An 18,232-nucleotide genomic window follows, 5' to 3' on the forward strand; every position below is an offset into this window, starting at 1 on the left:
AATCATCATACTATTAAGCACCACACACATATAAAAAATGTTTTAACCAGAAAAATATTTTACGAAAACAAATTTACGAATTGATATAATAATTTGATGTAGTGCGTTAAATTGTAAAATTATTTTTATTATAAATTAATCTAAAGTATTAAATGAAATCATTCAATTAGTTTATAAATTTACTTTTTTATAATTCTTTTAATGACTGTAGCAGTTCTTCTATATAAATATATAAAATTGTATATGGTTATATTCGATTCCATGAATCGCGATCTGAACTTAATTCAAGGCTGAGGTGAGCCATTTCCATATGATCTGAACCTTATAATATGGAGAAATGATATTTACAATCGTGAATATGCAAGCGCCGCGATAATTACACGCCATGAGCGTGCATAATGAGCCCATTTCATAAAACACCTTTAAAAATAAAATAATAATAATAATAATAAATCCATGATAAGTTGCAAATTAGTACAAATCTTACCAACTGCGTAAAATAATGTTATTACTTTAATAAATTAACTCATCCACTAAAAAAGTTTGCAGGCTCTTTCCAACTCAAATTTAAAAGTAAAGTACTTAAAAGATTGATAATTGTAGTCGTAAATATATAAGTATTATATAATTATTTAAAAAAATAAATATAAAAAGACATATGAAAAATAATAATTTTTTAATAATAAATTTCACATTTTTTTTAAATAATTATATGATATTTATATATTCTACGACTACATGTAACATTAATTTTAGATTAATGTTTTCAAAGGGACGTATAAATTTATGAATAAAATATTTTAATAATTAAACATCAAAAGACGTGTTACAGTGCGAAACATGGTGATATACATGTGAAACACCTTAGTTCTATGTCGACGTAGCCATATCATATGCATGTACATAATTGTACACATGCATGTTTTCAAATGAGATAAATTGAGATGATTTCGCTATCTAAATAAGGACCAAGTCATATTTGAGTTATATATAACTCAAACTCCAATCTTATTAAAAAATTTAATGAATTATTAGGCTGAAGACACCAGGGGATTCCATATCTGAACTCAAACCCAAACTTAATATATGCAAAGCCACTTGATAATAATCTAAAGACTATTGAGCCACGTCCTTAATATCCCATTAAAAAAAAAACACATGTATTTTTTATCCATCAGATCATTTAAGTCTCCAACTTAATTAACCAACGAGGCAACGCGATTCAAGTGGAGATGAATAGTTAAATATTCTTAAAATTTATTTGTAAAGAGGAGAGGGAGGTAGTGGTGGTGACATGGGATAAGATCGTGAGAATGATTGCTAACATGCAGCCTCATTCATTTTTTTGCGTATAGGTTCTATCTTTTTGTGGGAATTTCAACCTTTGCTTTGCTTTGTGGGTACGAAAGAATTTTATTTATGGGTGGGCTGGAGGGAGGGGTAGTAATCCTCTAGAGCCAAAATTATACGATTTGGGGACCCACCCCCCACACACAAGACAGCTTTAGTCCACCTCCCCCACCCAGAAACTTTGCAATTCCAGTGTAACCAAGTTTCTTTTTCCTACCTCGGATTCTATTTGCCTTTGGTACTTCTTCAAGTTATGTGCTATTTTCTTTTCCCTTTTCGCCTTTCTCTTTTGCTCATTATGATCATCGCTTCTCGTTTATCTTGTCTTGAGCTCATGAAGAAAATAAAGTACAAGTAAATAGTTTTTTTCCAAAAGTTGCACCAAAATCTAGCATTATTCCATCCCAGACAATCAATATTCTGGTAACTTAATGGCACCCTTTTCTCTAAAAGTCTATTTGTTACAGGTAGGCCGGTTTATAAGATTTAGAGTAGTACTAGTACAAGTTTAATTTGGTTGTGCAAGTTTTGTACAACACTACATAAAAAAAGTAGATTCTACTTAAAAAAATATTTCTTTATACTTAATAATTTTTATTGATGAACTGAAGAAAATATTCTCTAGCGTCACCTATAATTTCTACAGATGAATTGATCAGGAAAATATTCTCCAGTCGGTTTGAATGAAAAAATCCGTCCAAGTATATAGTATATAGCATAATTCTCATCATGATTAATAATAATGGTACATTGAAATTACAATATGACAATATGAAAGAGTAATTATTTCCTAACGTTGAATGAAAAAAGAGTGAGAAAGAAGACAAGTCAAGGGAATGTGATCCTAAGCTAGGGCAGTAGGGTGTAAACCCGTGGAAATGGCTATGATTATAAAGTATGGATACAATGTCAAGAAATATTGCTCGGATTAGAAATGTCATGGATTACCAATCAAAACGGTGATCTGCCAAGGAGAGAGAGAGAGAGAGAGAGAGAGAGAGAGGAGGGGACCGGAGGAGGAGGACCCAAAAAGGAGATAAAAACAATTGGCTTTAACGAAGGGAGGGTATAATCATATTCCGTCAACATAAGAAAGGATCAAATTGATCACTGATTTGACACACCAAAAACTTTGATGCAAGCTGCAATATTCTGGGTCATGGCTTCTCCTCACTGGCATGGCTTTATATTGCTGTGGCTAAGAAACACACATGCATGCACGCGCGCGCATGTGTGTGTATATACATGTACACACATATTTATATGGCCCATTCATGTCGTTGAAGTTGAAGTGTGGTATATACTTTGATTTTTGATACGTGCATTTTACTCCCCATTACATGTCGCCAAAGTTCTCTCTTTCTTTTGGATTTTTTACCTTTCTGATTTAGTGCTGCTACTACTTCACACACACGTACGTACAACGGCAGTACGCGCGCAGAGAATTATGGCACAGAAGTATGACTGCGGTGTAATGTAGTGAATAATACAACTCTAGTCATGAGGTACCGTAGGTGATCTCAACTTCCTTCTCTTAAGTTCATTGAGTATGTGCATCAAGATATAGAAACACCTAAAATGGATGTGTTTCCGCGAACATATCTATATCTATTCAAATCTGAAAAAAACTTGACGGCACAGTTCAACAAAATGATTAATAGGTGTTTGATCTGATCATATTCCTTCGGCAGTTTCAAAAATTGGAATCGTTCTACAATATATCTCATTATGTTTATAACTTTATTTAATTAATAGTTCTAATGATATTTTTTAAAAGAATTGCCTTAACTATAAAAAGATTTTATAAAAATAAACTCATAGATTGACGTAATTTGATACGACACGTTAGATTGTAAATATACTTTTACTATAATTTAAGTGTATGATCTAATGTATCACGTGAAATTATGTTAATTTGTAAATTTACTTTTATAAAATATTTTTTATAGTTATAGTATATAATATTTTATCAGTCATGAAGTTTGAAATTTCTAACGTATCAGGTGAAATGTGGTAATGTTCTGGAATTTAGAGAAATATTTTATTCATAAAAAGATTTTATAAAAATAAATCTAGAAACTGATTTGGTTTAATGTGGTACGTTAACTTGTAAAATTATTTTTATTATAAAAAAAATTTAATATATGATATAAAATTATATTAATTTATGAATTTAATTTTATAAAATTTTTATACTATTGCGTCATTCTGTAAGCTTTATTCCCGTTATTAAAGTTGAATAGTGAAATGATTCTTTCATATCTCATTCTGCAAGGTTTTCCTAAACTTCGTCTATTTTTTTCCCCCACTAAAGTCCATAAAAATTGCAAGAATCTAACTTCACACGGGATTGCATGCACACAAAACGACAACAAAAGAAAACAACAGATCGAGCATTACCCGATCACTGTCAAAATCACTCGATAACATCGATCATTATTTTCTAAGCTGACAGCGTTCAAGTAAATTTTTATGGTTGTCATTAATTTATATATAGATCTTACTCATGATGACAAATCAGTGCCTAATTGGAGCAATTTCTTTTTTGCCATTTCTTTTGGTAATTCGTTGTTGAAACTAATCTTACTTCTTTACCTCTTTTTCCTTGTGTAATGATTGAAACTATAATCCTTGGTTTTTCGGAGTCCGGACAAGACAAAGCTGGTAACGACAAACAGAGTAAAAAAAGATATAATATAGAGTAAAAAAAGAAACGAAAAAATTATAATTACACTATCTTCATGCTTTTGGTCGTGATTTGGCAGTTGATCATGGAATGAAAATGAAGTGAACGTCCGATTCTGGTCGTTGAACGTCCAGAATATTGGTAGTGAGTTTTAGGTATTTTTTTCAACTGTTTAGTAGTTTTGCTTGATAACTTACTGAATACATACCATAAGAAGGATACAAAGAAAGGTCCCCCCCAGGCCCAGGCTCAATGGCTCGTGACTCGATCGCTATGACTAAAAAGACAGGAGGCAGGAATCCTAAGATCATGACTACGTCTGATCATCTTACTTCTTATGTCTCGTTGATATATCATGACTCGTCAATGATTGATCAGTTTATTATTTTTTTAAAAAAAAACTAATAATTGATGGAAAATGAAACTTTTATTACAGTCTATGTCAGAAGCCAGAGTGTTAGCTAGGGTTGGTTCAGAGGAAATATATCGTAGTACATAAAAGATGCCAAGCTAGCCAGTAATAAATAATAAGTGCACGGCACAAAGTGGTCCAAAGCCTGTTTTCCTAGACTTTCTGGGGATGCCCAGAATCCAATTCCAAACCCAACATACTGCACAATGTTCCTAGCTAGGCAAACATGCTTAATTGTAACCTTCTAGTTCTAGCCTCGTCATGGGGGTTTGCTTCTTCTTTGTGGGCGGCAAGTACCTCCTGTCCTGACCTGCAATCTTGGACACAACGGCTGCAACGTTTTTGGTTCACATGTTTTCAATCGAAAACGCTTCACGTGCATGCATAGCTTTTTTACCAAGGGATAGTCATTCTTTTTAGCCTCTTCTATTATTTACTGGTCTCGAAAAATCAGCTAAATTCGGGACGTTTAGAATTTCTCATTAGCGAAACGCTGGAACGTCATTGTCAGATTTCCTGCTTGGTCGTCAGCATTATTGTTTGGTTTCAGTTTTACTGTTCCATCAAAAACAGCAACTTTGGGAATTTTTTTGCAACTAAAATAGGGCCTGTGAATCTGTGATAATTGGCCTTGCGATTAATATTGCGTTCCGTTTTGGGCAAACCAGGAATTATTTGACCTGAACTCACATACCTAACAGTACCTGTCCATATCCACGAGTATCTCTGGCAGCATCTGTTGCATTTTGCTTTTCTTTGGGTTGGGCCTCTCGACCTGAAATATCAATCGACGACCTATTAAGTTTAAAAAATTCACTTTTATAAATTTAACTAACTACTTTTTAACAACATTAAATAATAGACTTAACAGATCTTTTATTATTTTATTAAAATATTAATTTTAAACTGTTTATTTATTTTAATTCTAATTATAATTTATTCTTATAAATTTTTTATTTTAATTATAGTGGATATTCTTTATTTATTTTACTTATAAATTTTTTTTATTTGGAAAACTAATAGAAATTTTACCTCTAGCGTATATTCTATTGTATTCGTTGAGCTAGCAAGTGTTGTAAAATTGGGAATCGTAGTTAAGATTTTAATATATATATATATATATAATATATATAGAGAAATTATTTTAAAAGTTCATATTCAAAAAGTCATCACAGTGGCATGGGTGGAGAAGCAAGCAACGAAAAATAATGCATTTCTACTTGTACGGGAGAGAAGCAGCGGGAACATAAATATTTTAGTCCAAAAATAATATTTGGCCAGCCCTTTTAACTCAATAAATTTGAATAGTGATATAATTTGAAGTTAAAATTATTATTCATTTGTTGGGTCTATTGTTGCACTTTTAGCTATTCTTTAGCTAAAATTTAACTTTGTTGAACCTACTACTAATGCTCTAAGCGCTCGTGAATCTGAAATAAAATCTGACAACTTCGGTGTATACATATATTATTTATTATAAAAAAAGTTTTAGTCACAAATAGATTATATAAAAGTAAATTCATAAATTAATGTGATTTGATTTGCTATGTTAGATTATAAAACTACTTTTATTATAAAGTAAATCTAACATATCATATGAAACCATATCCGTTTGTGAATTTACTTTTGTGAAATTTTTTTTTGTAGACATAACATTTCTCTAATTATAAATTTATTGTCCTGTTAAAAAATTCAAAATATAAATCTTTATTGAAATAACTGATGTACTTCAACTTTTACCTCGCGCATTTCATATATTAATAAACAAGCTTGAAAATTGATTTATTTTGTAATCTAATTTGCATAAACAGGTTTAAGTAGGGTGTAATGTACCTGCTTGTATATGGACTGTATTGAGGAAGGCGTGTAGGAATGAAGAAAATAAAGGATGAATCAAGAATAATGGCTATGCTGGGGTGAGTTCGGGGCCACCCGCTTCCTCTATAGATGCAAATAACAGAAACTTCAACAATATTCCAGAATACTTCAACAAGACTACCTCCCCCTACATATACTGGGAAACAATTTCCTTAAACCACAACCTTCAAACTAAGGTCATGGGCTACCTATCCACATTAACTAGGCCCATGGGCCACTAACAACAGCAACTAATTAAAATAACAAATAACAACTAAGTTGGGCATCAAGCTCAGCCCACTTTAAATGGGATTCATAACATAGGGGTTGATCGAAACATTCGTGTTGACTGCTCAAGCGTGTGAGCGGACAACCTGAGAACATGTCCTTGTAAGTGCGCGCGTTTCCCGTAGCCATCACTCATCTATCGTGCACCCATTATCAAACCGTCCAAAGACTCCAAACTCTGCACAACTGCTATGGAAGCCAATCCTGCCTAATCTAATCTTCATCTGGTCCAAATTCTGATTAGACCCAACACCAATGAATAAAATCTGCCTTCTTCTGCTAAAACAAACTCAACTTTGATGTTCCCCAAACCGGATATGCTGCAAAAGAAAGCGATAATTTCCCACTACCACTGTTTCTACTACTCTCAGCTTGATTCTCCAACCTTCTCCCATTCCAAGTGTTTGACACTTGGACTCAAATGCCTGCTACATAGCATTGATTTCGACAGCCATTTTCTAACGCTAGGACATTAAAAGTCAACAGTTCACATGGGTGATTTATTATGCTGAGGTTTCCTGTCATTTTCAACAAAGATTTGTCTTTTGTATGCGGTGGATGGGCACAATATCAATGTCATTCAACGTGGACATAGGACTTATGCAATGATGCTCAATTGAACAACCGCTTCTGCTGCCCCACTGAGGCGCGAACAAAGGATTTGTGTTTCTTAATTGAAATGAAAAATGATCCATCTTTGCTTTTTTACTTGATCATCAATATGCTTTGGTGCAATGATCCAGTATTGAAATTAATAGATATTGGGTCTCGATTTTGATCCGTAGTTTTGCATGCCCTTCTTAAAGTTCAGTAACAGCCTAAGCCGGACTTTGATAATGGGGTTTATACTTTATATTATAGCTCTCTTCGAACCTGATTTTGGGTCTAAAAATCAGACACGAAAATAAAGAAGTGCAAGGTTCACAATCAAGTCAAAATTTCATAATTTGGGTACAATAATGGCTGGCTAATCAGCTTGACTTCGTCCTATATATATGGCCCATCAGAAAGTTGCTGCTACCTGATTGACCATGATCGTTTTGAAGGATCCGACAGGTAAAAGAGAAATAATAATGTTTCTGGATCTATTCTCCCTCATATTCGACCAAGAAATCTGTTACTACGGTTCTACCCATAAGTAAACCCCACATTCCATAATTAGTACAGTGAAATTTTACCTCGACAACATCATTCACTGGCATTGGTTTTAAGTTTTTTTTTTTTTTAAACATGCTATAATTTTAAGGTTTCATGACTCATTGTCGAGAAAAAATAATGGTTAAAGACAAAATTGAATCAGGTGAAACAGAGCAAATGGGAAACTTGTTTTGATTTCACGTGGGTTTGTGGTACCATTTCATTATAACTTCCACAACGCCAACATGATTGAAGTATAAACAATTGAATCAATAAAAAATAATATTCACAAAAAAATAAAATAAACAAAGGTACCAATAAAATGATTAAGATTAGCTGGGAAGAAAGCATTATGGAGATAATGGAATGAATTTCTCTACAATTTTCCATTAATTAATCAATAAATCGTAGAATTTACATTAAGAGACCCATGTCGCTAATCATCACTTCCTTTCGCCTTCGCTTAGATAAAAATTAAAGTGCCTCCGGTCTTCTTTTAGTTTCTGATCTTCACTCCGATTCGAACCCGGGACGACTCGGTGGATAACTCACCCACCCGTTTGCCATCTCCTCCATCATTCTCCGGAGCATTGTATGGTACACGGCTCACAAACCCAGTACCCAACAATATCACAGTTCAACCCATAAAATAGAAAATTTTGAAAACAAAGGGTAAAACCTCCTTGGTTAACTCGGCCGAGTCAAATGCACAGTGTACTCGGCGACGACTCCCTTTACCTGTAGGCCGTTTAATTCAATTTGTTTGTGGAGGGTTTCCCTCGAGGCTAGCCAACTCGGACTGAGTCAGACCCGGGTCAGAACCAAAAGCGCTTGTTTTATTTTTATTTTTTTATGAAAATCACCAACTGAATCAGCTGGCAGTGGGGTTTTTTTTTCACCAGATGCTTTTCTCGGTAAGTCCATGAAGCAACGGTCGCGATTCGGCCCAGAAATCAAGTTTGCTCCTGATGCCGACATGGCAGTAGCTCTGGAGGTCCTCCAGGTTCAAGAACCGGGCCGAATTACCGGATTCCAGACGGGAGATGTACCGGAGCACCTCCTCGAAGAGTGACTCCTCGCACGGGATCGCCAGCGGACCCTGGTTATTGAACCCGTACTCTTCTTCGGCTCGCACCAGGAGCTTCTTGAAGACGGGGTGGTTCAGGTACGTAGCGCGCACCACGAATCTCCTGCAACTGGTGCCCACGCAGACCGCCACGTGTCCGGCGGGTACGTCGGACGGAATGCGATTGGCTGACATGCGGGCCTTGCTGCGCCACCTTCGCAGCATTTGGCGGAGCCTCACAATGTGGCGGATTTTGCTGCATTTTCCGAGTCCGGCTGACATTTTCTTGGGAAAGTGACGGAAAAGAAGCTCTTCCCTGGTAGTTGGGTTTTGATACTAGTTTTTTATTTTTGAAAAGTTAAGAGGGATGAGAGAATGCTGGGGAATTGGCTTGTTGGGAGGGAGGAGGACTATATAGAGACGATGACCCGAAATTGCCATTACTTTTGGCGATAATTACGAGGTTCTGTCTACGGTTTTTGCAGCTGTTGGATGACTAGATTTATGTTGGATAATACAATCCTGTATTTTGGACGAACCCTGCTCTGAAAAATCAAAAACGTATAATCAATGCAATTATTTAAGTTGTGGCACGTATTTACAATATAGTTTTATATGATTTATTAATGCATACTTTTTTTTATATAATTTTAGGCAAACGGACCAAGACCTATCATAATTTTATATGATTTATTATTTTAAATATTTTTTACAATTGAAGAGATAGATATATGTGATATGCCAGTTGAATTTACAAAATACATGATGAACGACGTTTAAATGCTGTAGAAACGATACAGCCTATACTACCATACTTGATTGAGCTTCAAAACCCAAATCCTCCTTCCAAATAAAACCAAGTTCGATCCGTTGTACATATGGGCTGTCTTTTTTAATTATTGAATTACAAAAGAAGCGTTAATTTCATCGTTCCTCAACTAGTAAGTACCTAAAGTAGTTCATTCATGGCCGAAAATCCCAAAAAAGAAAAAAAATGTAATTCTAGATATTTTAGGATGAAATGCGGGAAAAAGGTGTTAGCAGACACAAATATTAATTACTAAAGTAGTTTAAAGGAAATTAGGTCATGAATTGCAAGAGGTTGAAGCGTGCAGGGATTCCTTAGGGACCATTTATAACATCTAATATTACCGCTTATAATAAAACAAATTATGATCCATAAATACCATTATCTATCACGTAGTGAAAAATAGACATTATTAAAGTTTAGTAGTAGTTATTTGAGGTTGTCTATTGGAAAACTCGATCTATATTGGATGTGAGTCTCATCTCTCGTAACATACTCATGTGAACGTCAAATAAATACGAAACTGGACCCAAGCATAAACATTATTTGATGGAATATTAGACTCATCAACATCATCAAGCAATCAACAACTGAATACATTATCTCAATTTTGGACCAAAACCAGAGAAAAATAAAAAAATAAAAACAAAACAACTATAGACCACATGATATTTTGATGACTTGGGTATCAGACTAAAACGGGCATAATGAAGTTTTGATTACTCAATTTAATTATAATAGGTTTGAAAAATTAATAAATCTTTAATTAATAAAGAATATACAATATATTACACATTTATCTTACTTTAAGATGTGACATTGGATGGAGCCGTGGGTGTGCAAGAGGTTAGGTGGAATAGCGATACTCGTTAGTCGTTTTAACTTATTAAACCGCCGTCGCATCTCGATTTCTTGTGCTGTAAACGGTAAGTTTGAACTTTGTAGATACCAAATCTCGAAATGGTAAATCTCATATACGTTTGTTCCTTGATTATCCAGTCTACCGCCGCTGTCAAGAGACAAAAAAGTCTGGTGTAAAATAGCGTTTGAGCTGTCCTTGTGGGTTGCTTTTGGCGCATCCTAGTCAAAAGAAAAATGAAACTCCCAAACCCACCACGTGCATACTTTGAAGATAAAAAGGTTCTCTAAACTCTCTTTGCATCTATTATACAAGTGTAGACCGTAGTTGAACCCAGCTAAAATTCTCTTTTGTTGCTCACCAAAAACATTAAACATTACAAAGTTATTTTATTTTCGTAGATTACATTATTCATTTCACTTAAACAATAAAATTTTATTTATAAATTTTAATTTTAATTTTATAATTTAAATTATATCATGTAACCACTTATTATTTGTGTTCTATACACCATATGAATAATAGAATTTGTTAACATTAATAAGTATCTCACGAAGGCGATATATATATAAATTGTATTCTCCAAATCTGACCATTTCCCATGTGCAGGGTGGCTCCACCCTCCCCCATTTCTTTATACTCCCACAAACAAACGGCCAAATTGTTCCCTCCTAATAGCTCCTTTCACACACTGACACCCATATTATATTATTAGCATCTTACCCAATCAAATTTTAGCCTTTTTAAAAAAAGAAATTAAAATCAACGCAATGATAATCCTTCGATGTGGGACTTGAAAAGTTTCAATTAAGATCAATCAATTTCATTATTCCCCCCAGTACCCCACCTTCTTGATGATTTTTGAAGGTCTAAACCCATTAGCTAGATGACTAGGGAAATTAGGATCTCTAAATGAGCCAATGTGGGTCCACGTGCATGTTATGGCTTCGGTATGGTGCATCCCCTCAAAGTGTCCAATTACTAAAGATGATACCCCACTTGTTAGGATTTAAGGATCATAGCATTTATTTTCATTGTTCATACAAAATTAAAAAACCACATTTGAGCGACATAAACCTATAAAAATCCTGTAATCGAATCATGTTACGTTCATTAATTTCTTTTGTTTGTTTTCTTCTTACAATTAATTTTCATGTTCCTTGTTTCTATTCAGACAACAATTTGTAGGCAGATTTGGGGGAATATTTGCTGGATTTATGGGAAGAAGGATAATTCCGAAACTACAAGATGCAACCAACCCGGCTCATTTTTTCTGGTTTAATTTTCTTCAATTACGTGGCAGCACAGTGCTCTAGGAAATCAGTTATCCCACTTCACAGCCAAACGCTGACATGGCACGTCTTTGAGTCTCGGAAGCCAGGTATTAACTTCTAGATAGTAAGAATATTTAATATATTTTTAAGATATTTTATTATTTATTATTTTTTAATTTTTTTTTATTATTCAAAAAATATTTGAGAATACACGCAATATAAGAAAGAGGTTACCTCTTACTTCTTAATAGTAGGGACACAGTTATGAAAGACCACCTCGCGGTGGATCATAGATTCATAATAATATAATATAAGTTTTATTTATGTGCTACTTTTTCTTTTGGGAAAAGGCCGTCCAGGTTCGGAGCCGCTTAGTTGTACTGGACTGTGTTACGGGTCTCTCGGCCCCACGGCCCGTCGTCTACTTCTCGTACGGGCAGTCGCCATTTTTGAGTCAAATCTGAATAATAAGATAAGTTGAGATATGATTTTAGTTAAAAATTAAAAATTAAATAAAATATTATTTTTTATATTATTATTATTTTAAAATTTTAAAATATTAAATTATTTATTATATTTTATATAATAATTTAATAAAATTATAATGATAAAATGAAACGAGATAATTTCTATAATATGTTTGGCAAGTGAGAGTACTCTCACTACTATTCTTTATTTTATTATTACTTTTTATTTACTTTTTTATTATTTATTATTTTTCACCTACTTTTTACTACTATTTAATATTTTATTATTACTTTTTCATTATTTTTTTATTACTATTCACAAACATTCTCAATACTTCTCACTACCCAAACGTAAAAGCTTTTCTTGTAGCCAATATTCTACTGACAAACAAAACCCCCCAATCTGTTCATATATTTATTCAATTTTATAATTTATCAACTTTTAAAGATGATATTTTCATTTAGACTAAAAAAAAAAAAGATAGTATTTTCATCATTGTCGATTCAATATGTCAAGAATGTGATAACATATTAGGGAACTCAGATTAATTAAAACGGTGATGAATATTTTTGCTGTCGTTACTTTTCATCTTGCAATTTTTATCAAAGACTCCAAATGAGTTTTTTTGGGGACAAAAAAATAAAAGGATTAATATATGGCATATATTCACTTATAAATTATTTCTAAAGCTTATGGTTTTGATGGATCGAATCTCAAAAAATATTATACTATATATATTCGTCATGAGGTCTTTGACGTACGTACTTGACAGTGATCCATAGAATAAGGGAAATGGACAAATGGGTTAGGGAAACATCAAATTATACAAGCTAGGCTGTTTGTTAGTTTATAATGTGGAAGGCAGGGATACGTGTGCTCTTATCTGGTTTTAATTGTAGTAATAGTGTTAATTTGATTTGTTTCAGAATCGCTTTATCCTTTATCATCCTATAGGCATTATGGTAATTATCAATTTGGATGAAGTCCGACATTAATATTGTTGCCATGAGATTATAAAGTAGAAATTATTCCCTGGCGGCACGTGCTAAGCAAGCTTACACACGTAATTAATTAAGAACCATATATTTTTTTTTTTTCAAAAAGGGACGTCTCATCTGCTTTATCAATTCTGCTTTTTCCATTAAAAATAAATTAAATTGTGCTTTTCATTTTCATCTCGCCCACCCTCCGTGGGGGATACGCAAAGCGGCTTCTGTATACTGCCACGTCGTCCCTGGGTAATGGCTGTTACATATAATTGTGTAGTATTTTTGGAGGGCTAGTACAAGTGGTTTGATATATTAAATTGCTTATTAATATTGATATGATTTTTTTATTAAAAAAATTTTTGAAAGAAGAATAGGTCATTTGTCTTATAAAAATTATTTTTATTTTTAATTCGTACTGTTTCATTAAACAGATATCTTATATATCAGCATCTGTATACGATTTGGTGCACGAACTTGCTTGCAATAAGATTTTTCCTTTTGGAGCTTACCGTATAAATAAAATGTTTTGAATTCGAACCTCTACATTTTATATATTCAAAAATGCTTTGGGATCTGAATTTGTGCTCCAAATAGATTTATTTATTTATTTAGTTGTTAAGGAAGTATTAAAATTTTAATGATATTGATAATTTTTACTTGTTTAAAATAAATATTTATGATGATTAAAAAAATACATGAAAAAAAATAAACGAAAAATAAAAAACCTATTTTTGTCTTTTCAGTCGATTCTCGGGCTACATTCCTCGTAGCAGTACTCTTATATATTCTTAATTTATTTATTTCAAATTATTGAGAAGCATTGGTAGGAAACTAGAGGATGTATACAATGCATGTAATTAGATATTTCATTGTTATACAAAGTTAAGTGGATAGAAGTGTCATTCAAAACATTAAAAAAAAAAAAAGTAGATAGAAGTGGATGAATCTGAAAGCACTAGCACAGGATAGTGCAAATGAGGCCCAAGTAATGCGGCATTTTATTTGCTCACGAGCTTGACTGAGATCAAGAAGTTCTAATTTGCGGAAGATTTGCTTCACGATTTCTGTCAGAACATAATGCCACAGTACCACATGCAAGTATGCGCATATATAGATCAACGTGACTCTGTTCAATCTGTTAAAATTACACGTGCTAATTGCTATATAATGTATATATATTTATATTTATATGTATTGAAGGAGGCTAATTAAGATGAAGAACTTAATATATTAGAGGATTATTTATTAAATCACGTGCCTCCACAGTTGAATATTGCAAGTTTGACTCGATGTTTTTGTTAATATTTTTCCTTTGACCAGTGATCTTGTTCAATGAATTGAGATTATCAGTTGGCAAGTTTGATTGAGAGAGGCTACGTTCCAAGTATTGTTCAACTACGTACGTACCGTAAAAATGAGTCACATGGGTTGAATAACATGTCCGAGACTTGAAAATGAAGAGAGAGAGAGAAGATAAAAAAAAAGTAGTTTTCGCCTGCTTGATTGTGAATTGCACGGCTTTGTTTAAAAAAAAAAAAAATAGATTTCAATTATTTTAAAGGTTTATCCGAACTTGTGCTGTTGTGCATCCAAGATTGATTTCCACAAATCATTTTCTCATTAAAAGAAAATTGACATAAAATGGTGGCATGTGTCATTATTCGAAGTCTCTTATAAATGAATATCCCTTACCAATATCATCACATCGTTTAAAAAAAAAAAAAAAAACCAATATAGATGCGCGAGAGACTATACATGTTAATGTGTAAATTTACACTGTAGGTCGAAATGGAAGAATGAGTCATCTGTAGTCTGTAAAAATAATTCAGGCCGCGTTGGTGTGGTCGAAAAGCCCATGCCCACGAACATGATTTGGGCCTCGATACGATGTTCATATGTACCTACACCCATGAGAATAAGTAATAAATAAATAAGAAGATAGGCACACATATTTATGTAATTTAGTATAAAAGTCTACATTCACGAGTTAATTAGAAAAAAAATTCACTATAATGATAAATTTATTATCTCGCACTTATCTCAATAATTCGCACTTATCTCAGTAATTCGACATAGTAAAGTCTACCCAAATTTAAGGAGATTCTCTTTTTTTAATGATATCTTTTTCTGTAGTGATTGAATTACAAGTCATTTCTTTTTAGAAATATTTCTTGTATCAGCCTGATGTCGCAGGACACTAATGTATTGAGTTAAAAAAAAAAAAATTTACGTGAAGTGTGCTGCGGCTTCCGACTGATGCACATAACTGCTTTTCCTTTTATATCGCAGTCAATTTATTTATCTATGGGCTCGATTCTAAACCTTATACTAGGTACGTTATAGCAGCAATGTACGTTATAGCAGCAATCCTATCTTTTGAAATGATGTTACTATCAACTAGCTATAATCCTTTTAGTTTATATTTTTCTAATTCGAAGACTATCAAAGTCTTACAAAATCTTCAAACATGATTGAAGGCAGAAGTTCTCTTTTTGTCATTGAAGTCGAGACTGATAAGAATAGGAGAGAAGATAATTGAAAAGAGTAATGTTACTTAACATTTATTATTATTATTATAATAATAAATTAATAATAATAAATGTGTCAAAGTTTGTATAATAAATGTACGTAATATAATTTTAAAATGCCTAGCAAGTTGCTTGCTGCAGCAGACTGCAAAGACACTGACTTTAGTTACTACGGTTGATGGTAATTTCTAAGATGTCGAAACTGCGTAAGGTTTGGTTTGGATCTTAAATTTATTTTAATTTATTATTATAATTTTTTTAAATTTTAATATAAAATATAATAAATAATTTAATTCTTTTAAATTTTAAAATAATAATAATATTAAAAGAAATATTTTAATAATATTTTATTATCCTTATTCAACTCAACTCAACGTTGAAATACAACTTAAATCTAATCAGTCACCAGGCAACTGACCTGAAGTACCAACAAGACGTGACTAATAAAGCTTGTACTACTAAAGCGAAAGATTCCTTATGGACATCAACGTCCTTTAAAAACAAACAACCATGCGTGATTTTACCCTAACGAATTATAATCTTCAATATTGTACTGCTAAAAGGCTATCGGGTGATTGGACTCTTAATAGTGTCCTTTGCCCGTTTTCCCCCCCAACGTCTCGTCACTGTCTAACTTTAAATGATGTAGAAATTCTCTCTTTTTAAATACCTTTTTTTATCTGTGGAAAAAAAAAAAGTTTTTACGTACGGATCCAAGCCAGTTATTGAAGCACACATTGCAATCTATGCGTCAGCCTAAAATACCTGATCATTATGAATGTATGGAACAAAGAAACATCTCAGCCTCAGGGTTCGGAACCACACTTACTACTTTGAGAAATACTATTTTGCCGTCCGAAGTCTACCGTACCGCTTGCTATTTTAATTTTTTTTTAATTTTGTTTTTACTTAATGATTAAAAAAAATAATTTTAAATGTATTAATGTATTTTTTTATTTTTAAAAATAAAATAAAATATATTAAAAAAATGTGAAAAAATAAAAAAATAAAAAGTTGAAAATACACTAGAGGTATAATTGAGCGGTGAGAGGAAATTAAACTCCACAAAATAAATGGCTCAAACTTTAATATAAAAAAGCATCTCCTATATATGGTCCATCAATATACCTTATGCTTATCAAATATTAAGGGTTTCAACGACCATTATGGTACGTATAGACGTGGGTACACCACCATGATCACGATCCCATTATATTCACGGTCATTTAGGGCAGGTTTGGTACTCAAGACAAAATATAAAATTTTCATCTCATTTTATCTCATCTTATCTCATCATTATATATTTTTTAAATCTCCATACAAAATATAATAAACAATTCAATTTTTTCAAATCTCAATACACACTTTTCAAATCTCAAAACAATAATAATATTAAAACATAATATTTTAAACTTCAAAACAAAACACAAAATTCTCATCTCACCCCCTAAACCTGCCCTTAATTTCCATTTTTCATTTCCCTATATAGTCGAGCTCGCGCTTGTTCTTGCACCCACAAATCTCATTGGATCAGTTTTCCATATTTTTTACATTTCTTTCTTTTCCATCCCTATAAATGACATGTTTCACACTACTAATTGTACGGATAACCTATATAAATGAAGAGACGGCGTTGATCGCCCTGGATAAACTCCAATCCTTAAGTCAATAACAATATAAAGATAAGTGTATATAAAATAAAGATGAAAATATTTGTATTTATTACCTCTAGTAGGTTATTTATTGAAGGATGTGATGTGATGCGACTAATTCTAATCACAAATCCCGTGTGCGCATCCTCTGTGATCCCTTATTAAATGGAGAAGATACCTCGTATTCTGTATGAGTTATCTTGCTCAAGATGATCGTAACCAACTGTGGGTTCTATCTTCAGCTCTTTGAGAGTTATCATTCACATGGTTGTGGTTACGAGCCCACTAACCGTGGGGCTCCTAACCCTAAACATAGGGATAGTGAACCTCTCGTATGAAATTTGCCACTAAGAGCCTATCGATCTCCTTAGCTATAGCTGCACACTTCTCCGTGTTGAATGACCTCATTTTCTGCCGCACTTTCCTGGCTTCTAGGTTGGGTTGATGCAAAGGTTGTGCTCTATGACTGTACTATCGATCCCCAACATGTCTTCGTGGTTCAGGCAAATATGTCTCTGTGTTTGATCAAAAGTTGTTTTAGGGCCTCCTGGTACTCTGGCGAGAGCTTCGAACCAACCCTTGTGGTGGCAGTTAGGTGTTATGGATGCAGCCTCACTATATGTAAGGGCTCATTGGCCTCGACTTGTAGCAGATTGCTTTCATCCCTGACTTCTATGTCTTCTCCCTCTTCTAACTGAGGTGGTGGCGGCGGCAACTGTTCGTCTAAGTTGTCTATCGAACATAACATTGGCACTTTTGTCTTCAACTCCTGGACATAACACTCCCGAGCCAATATATGCTCACCTCGGACTTCGCTGACTCCTGCTTCTGTTGAAAATTTTATTTTAAGATGGTACG

General features: G+C 33.2%; 1 protein-coding gene across 1 annotated transcript; it reads right to left on the reverse strand.

Moving 5' to 3' along the window:
• Window positions 1-7,901: 7,901 nt before the first annotated feature.
• LOC108989331 (auxin-induced protein 6B-like) lies at window positions 7,902-9,191 on the reverse strand. The gene has a single exon (XM_018962887.2). It carries the CDS (start codon window positions 9,076-9,078, stop codon window positions 8,626-8,628), a length of 453 nt encoding a protein of 150 aa, XP_018818432.1. The 5' UTR covers window positions 9,079-9,191; the 3' UTR covers window positions 7,902-8,625.
• Window positions 9,192-18,232: the final 9,041 nt, after the last annotated feature.

Source organism: Juglans regia, chromosome 11 (genome assembly GCF_001411555.2).
Source record: "Juglans regia cultivar Chandler chromosome 11, Walnut 2.0, whole genome shotgun sequence".
NCBI classification, from domain to species: Eukaryota; Viridiplantae; Streptophyta; class Magnoliopsida; order Fagales; family Juglandaceae; genus Juglans; species Juglans regia.

What these genes read in the sequence shown, in the direction of transcription:
- LOC108989331 (XM_018962887.2), bottom strand. Translation starts at nt 9,078, where the DNA reads ATGTCAGCCGGACTCGGAAAATGCAGCAAAATCCGCCACATTGTGAGG.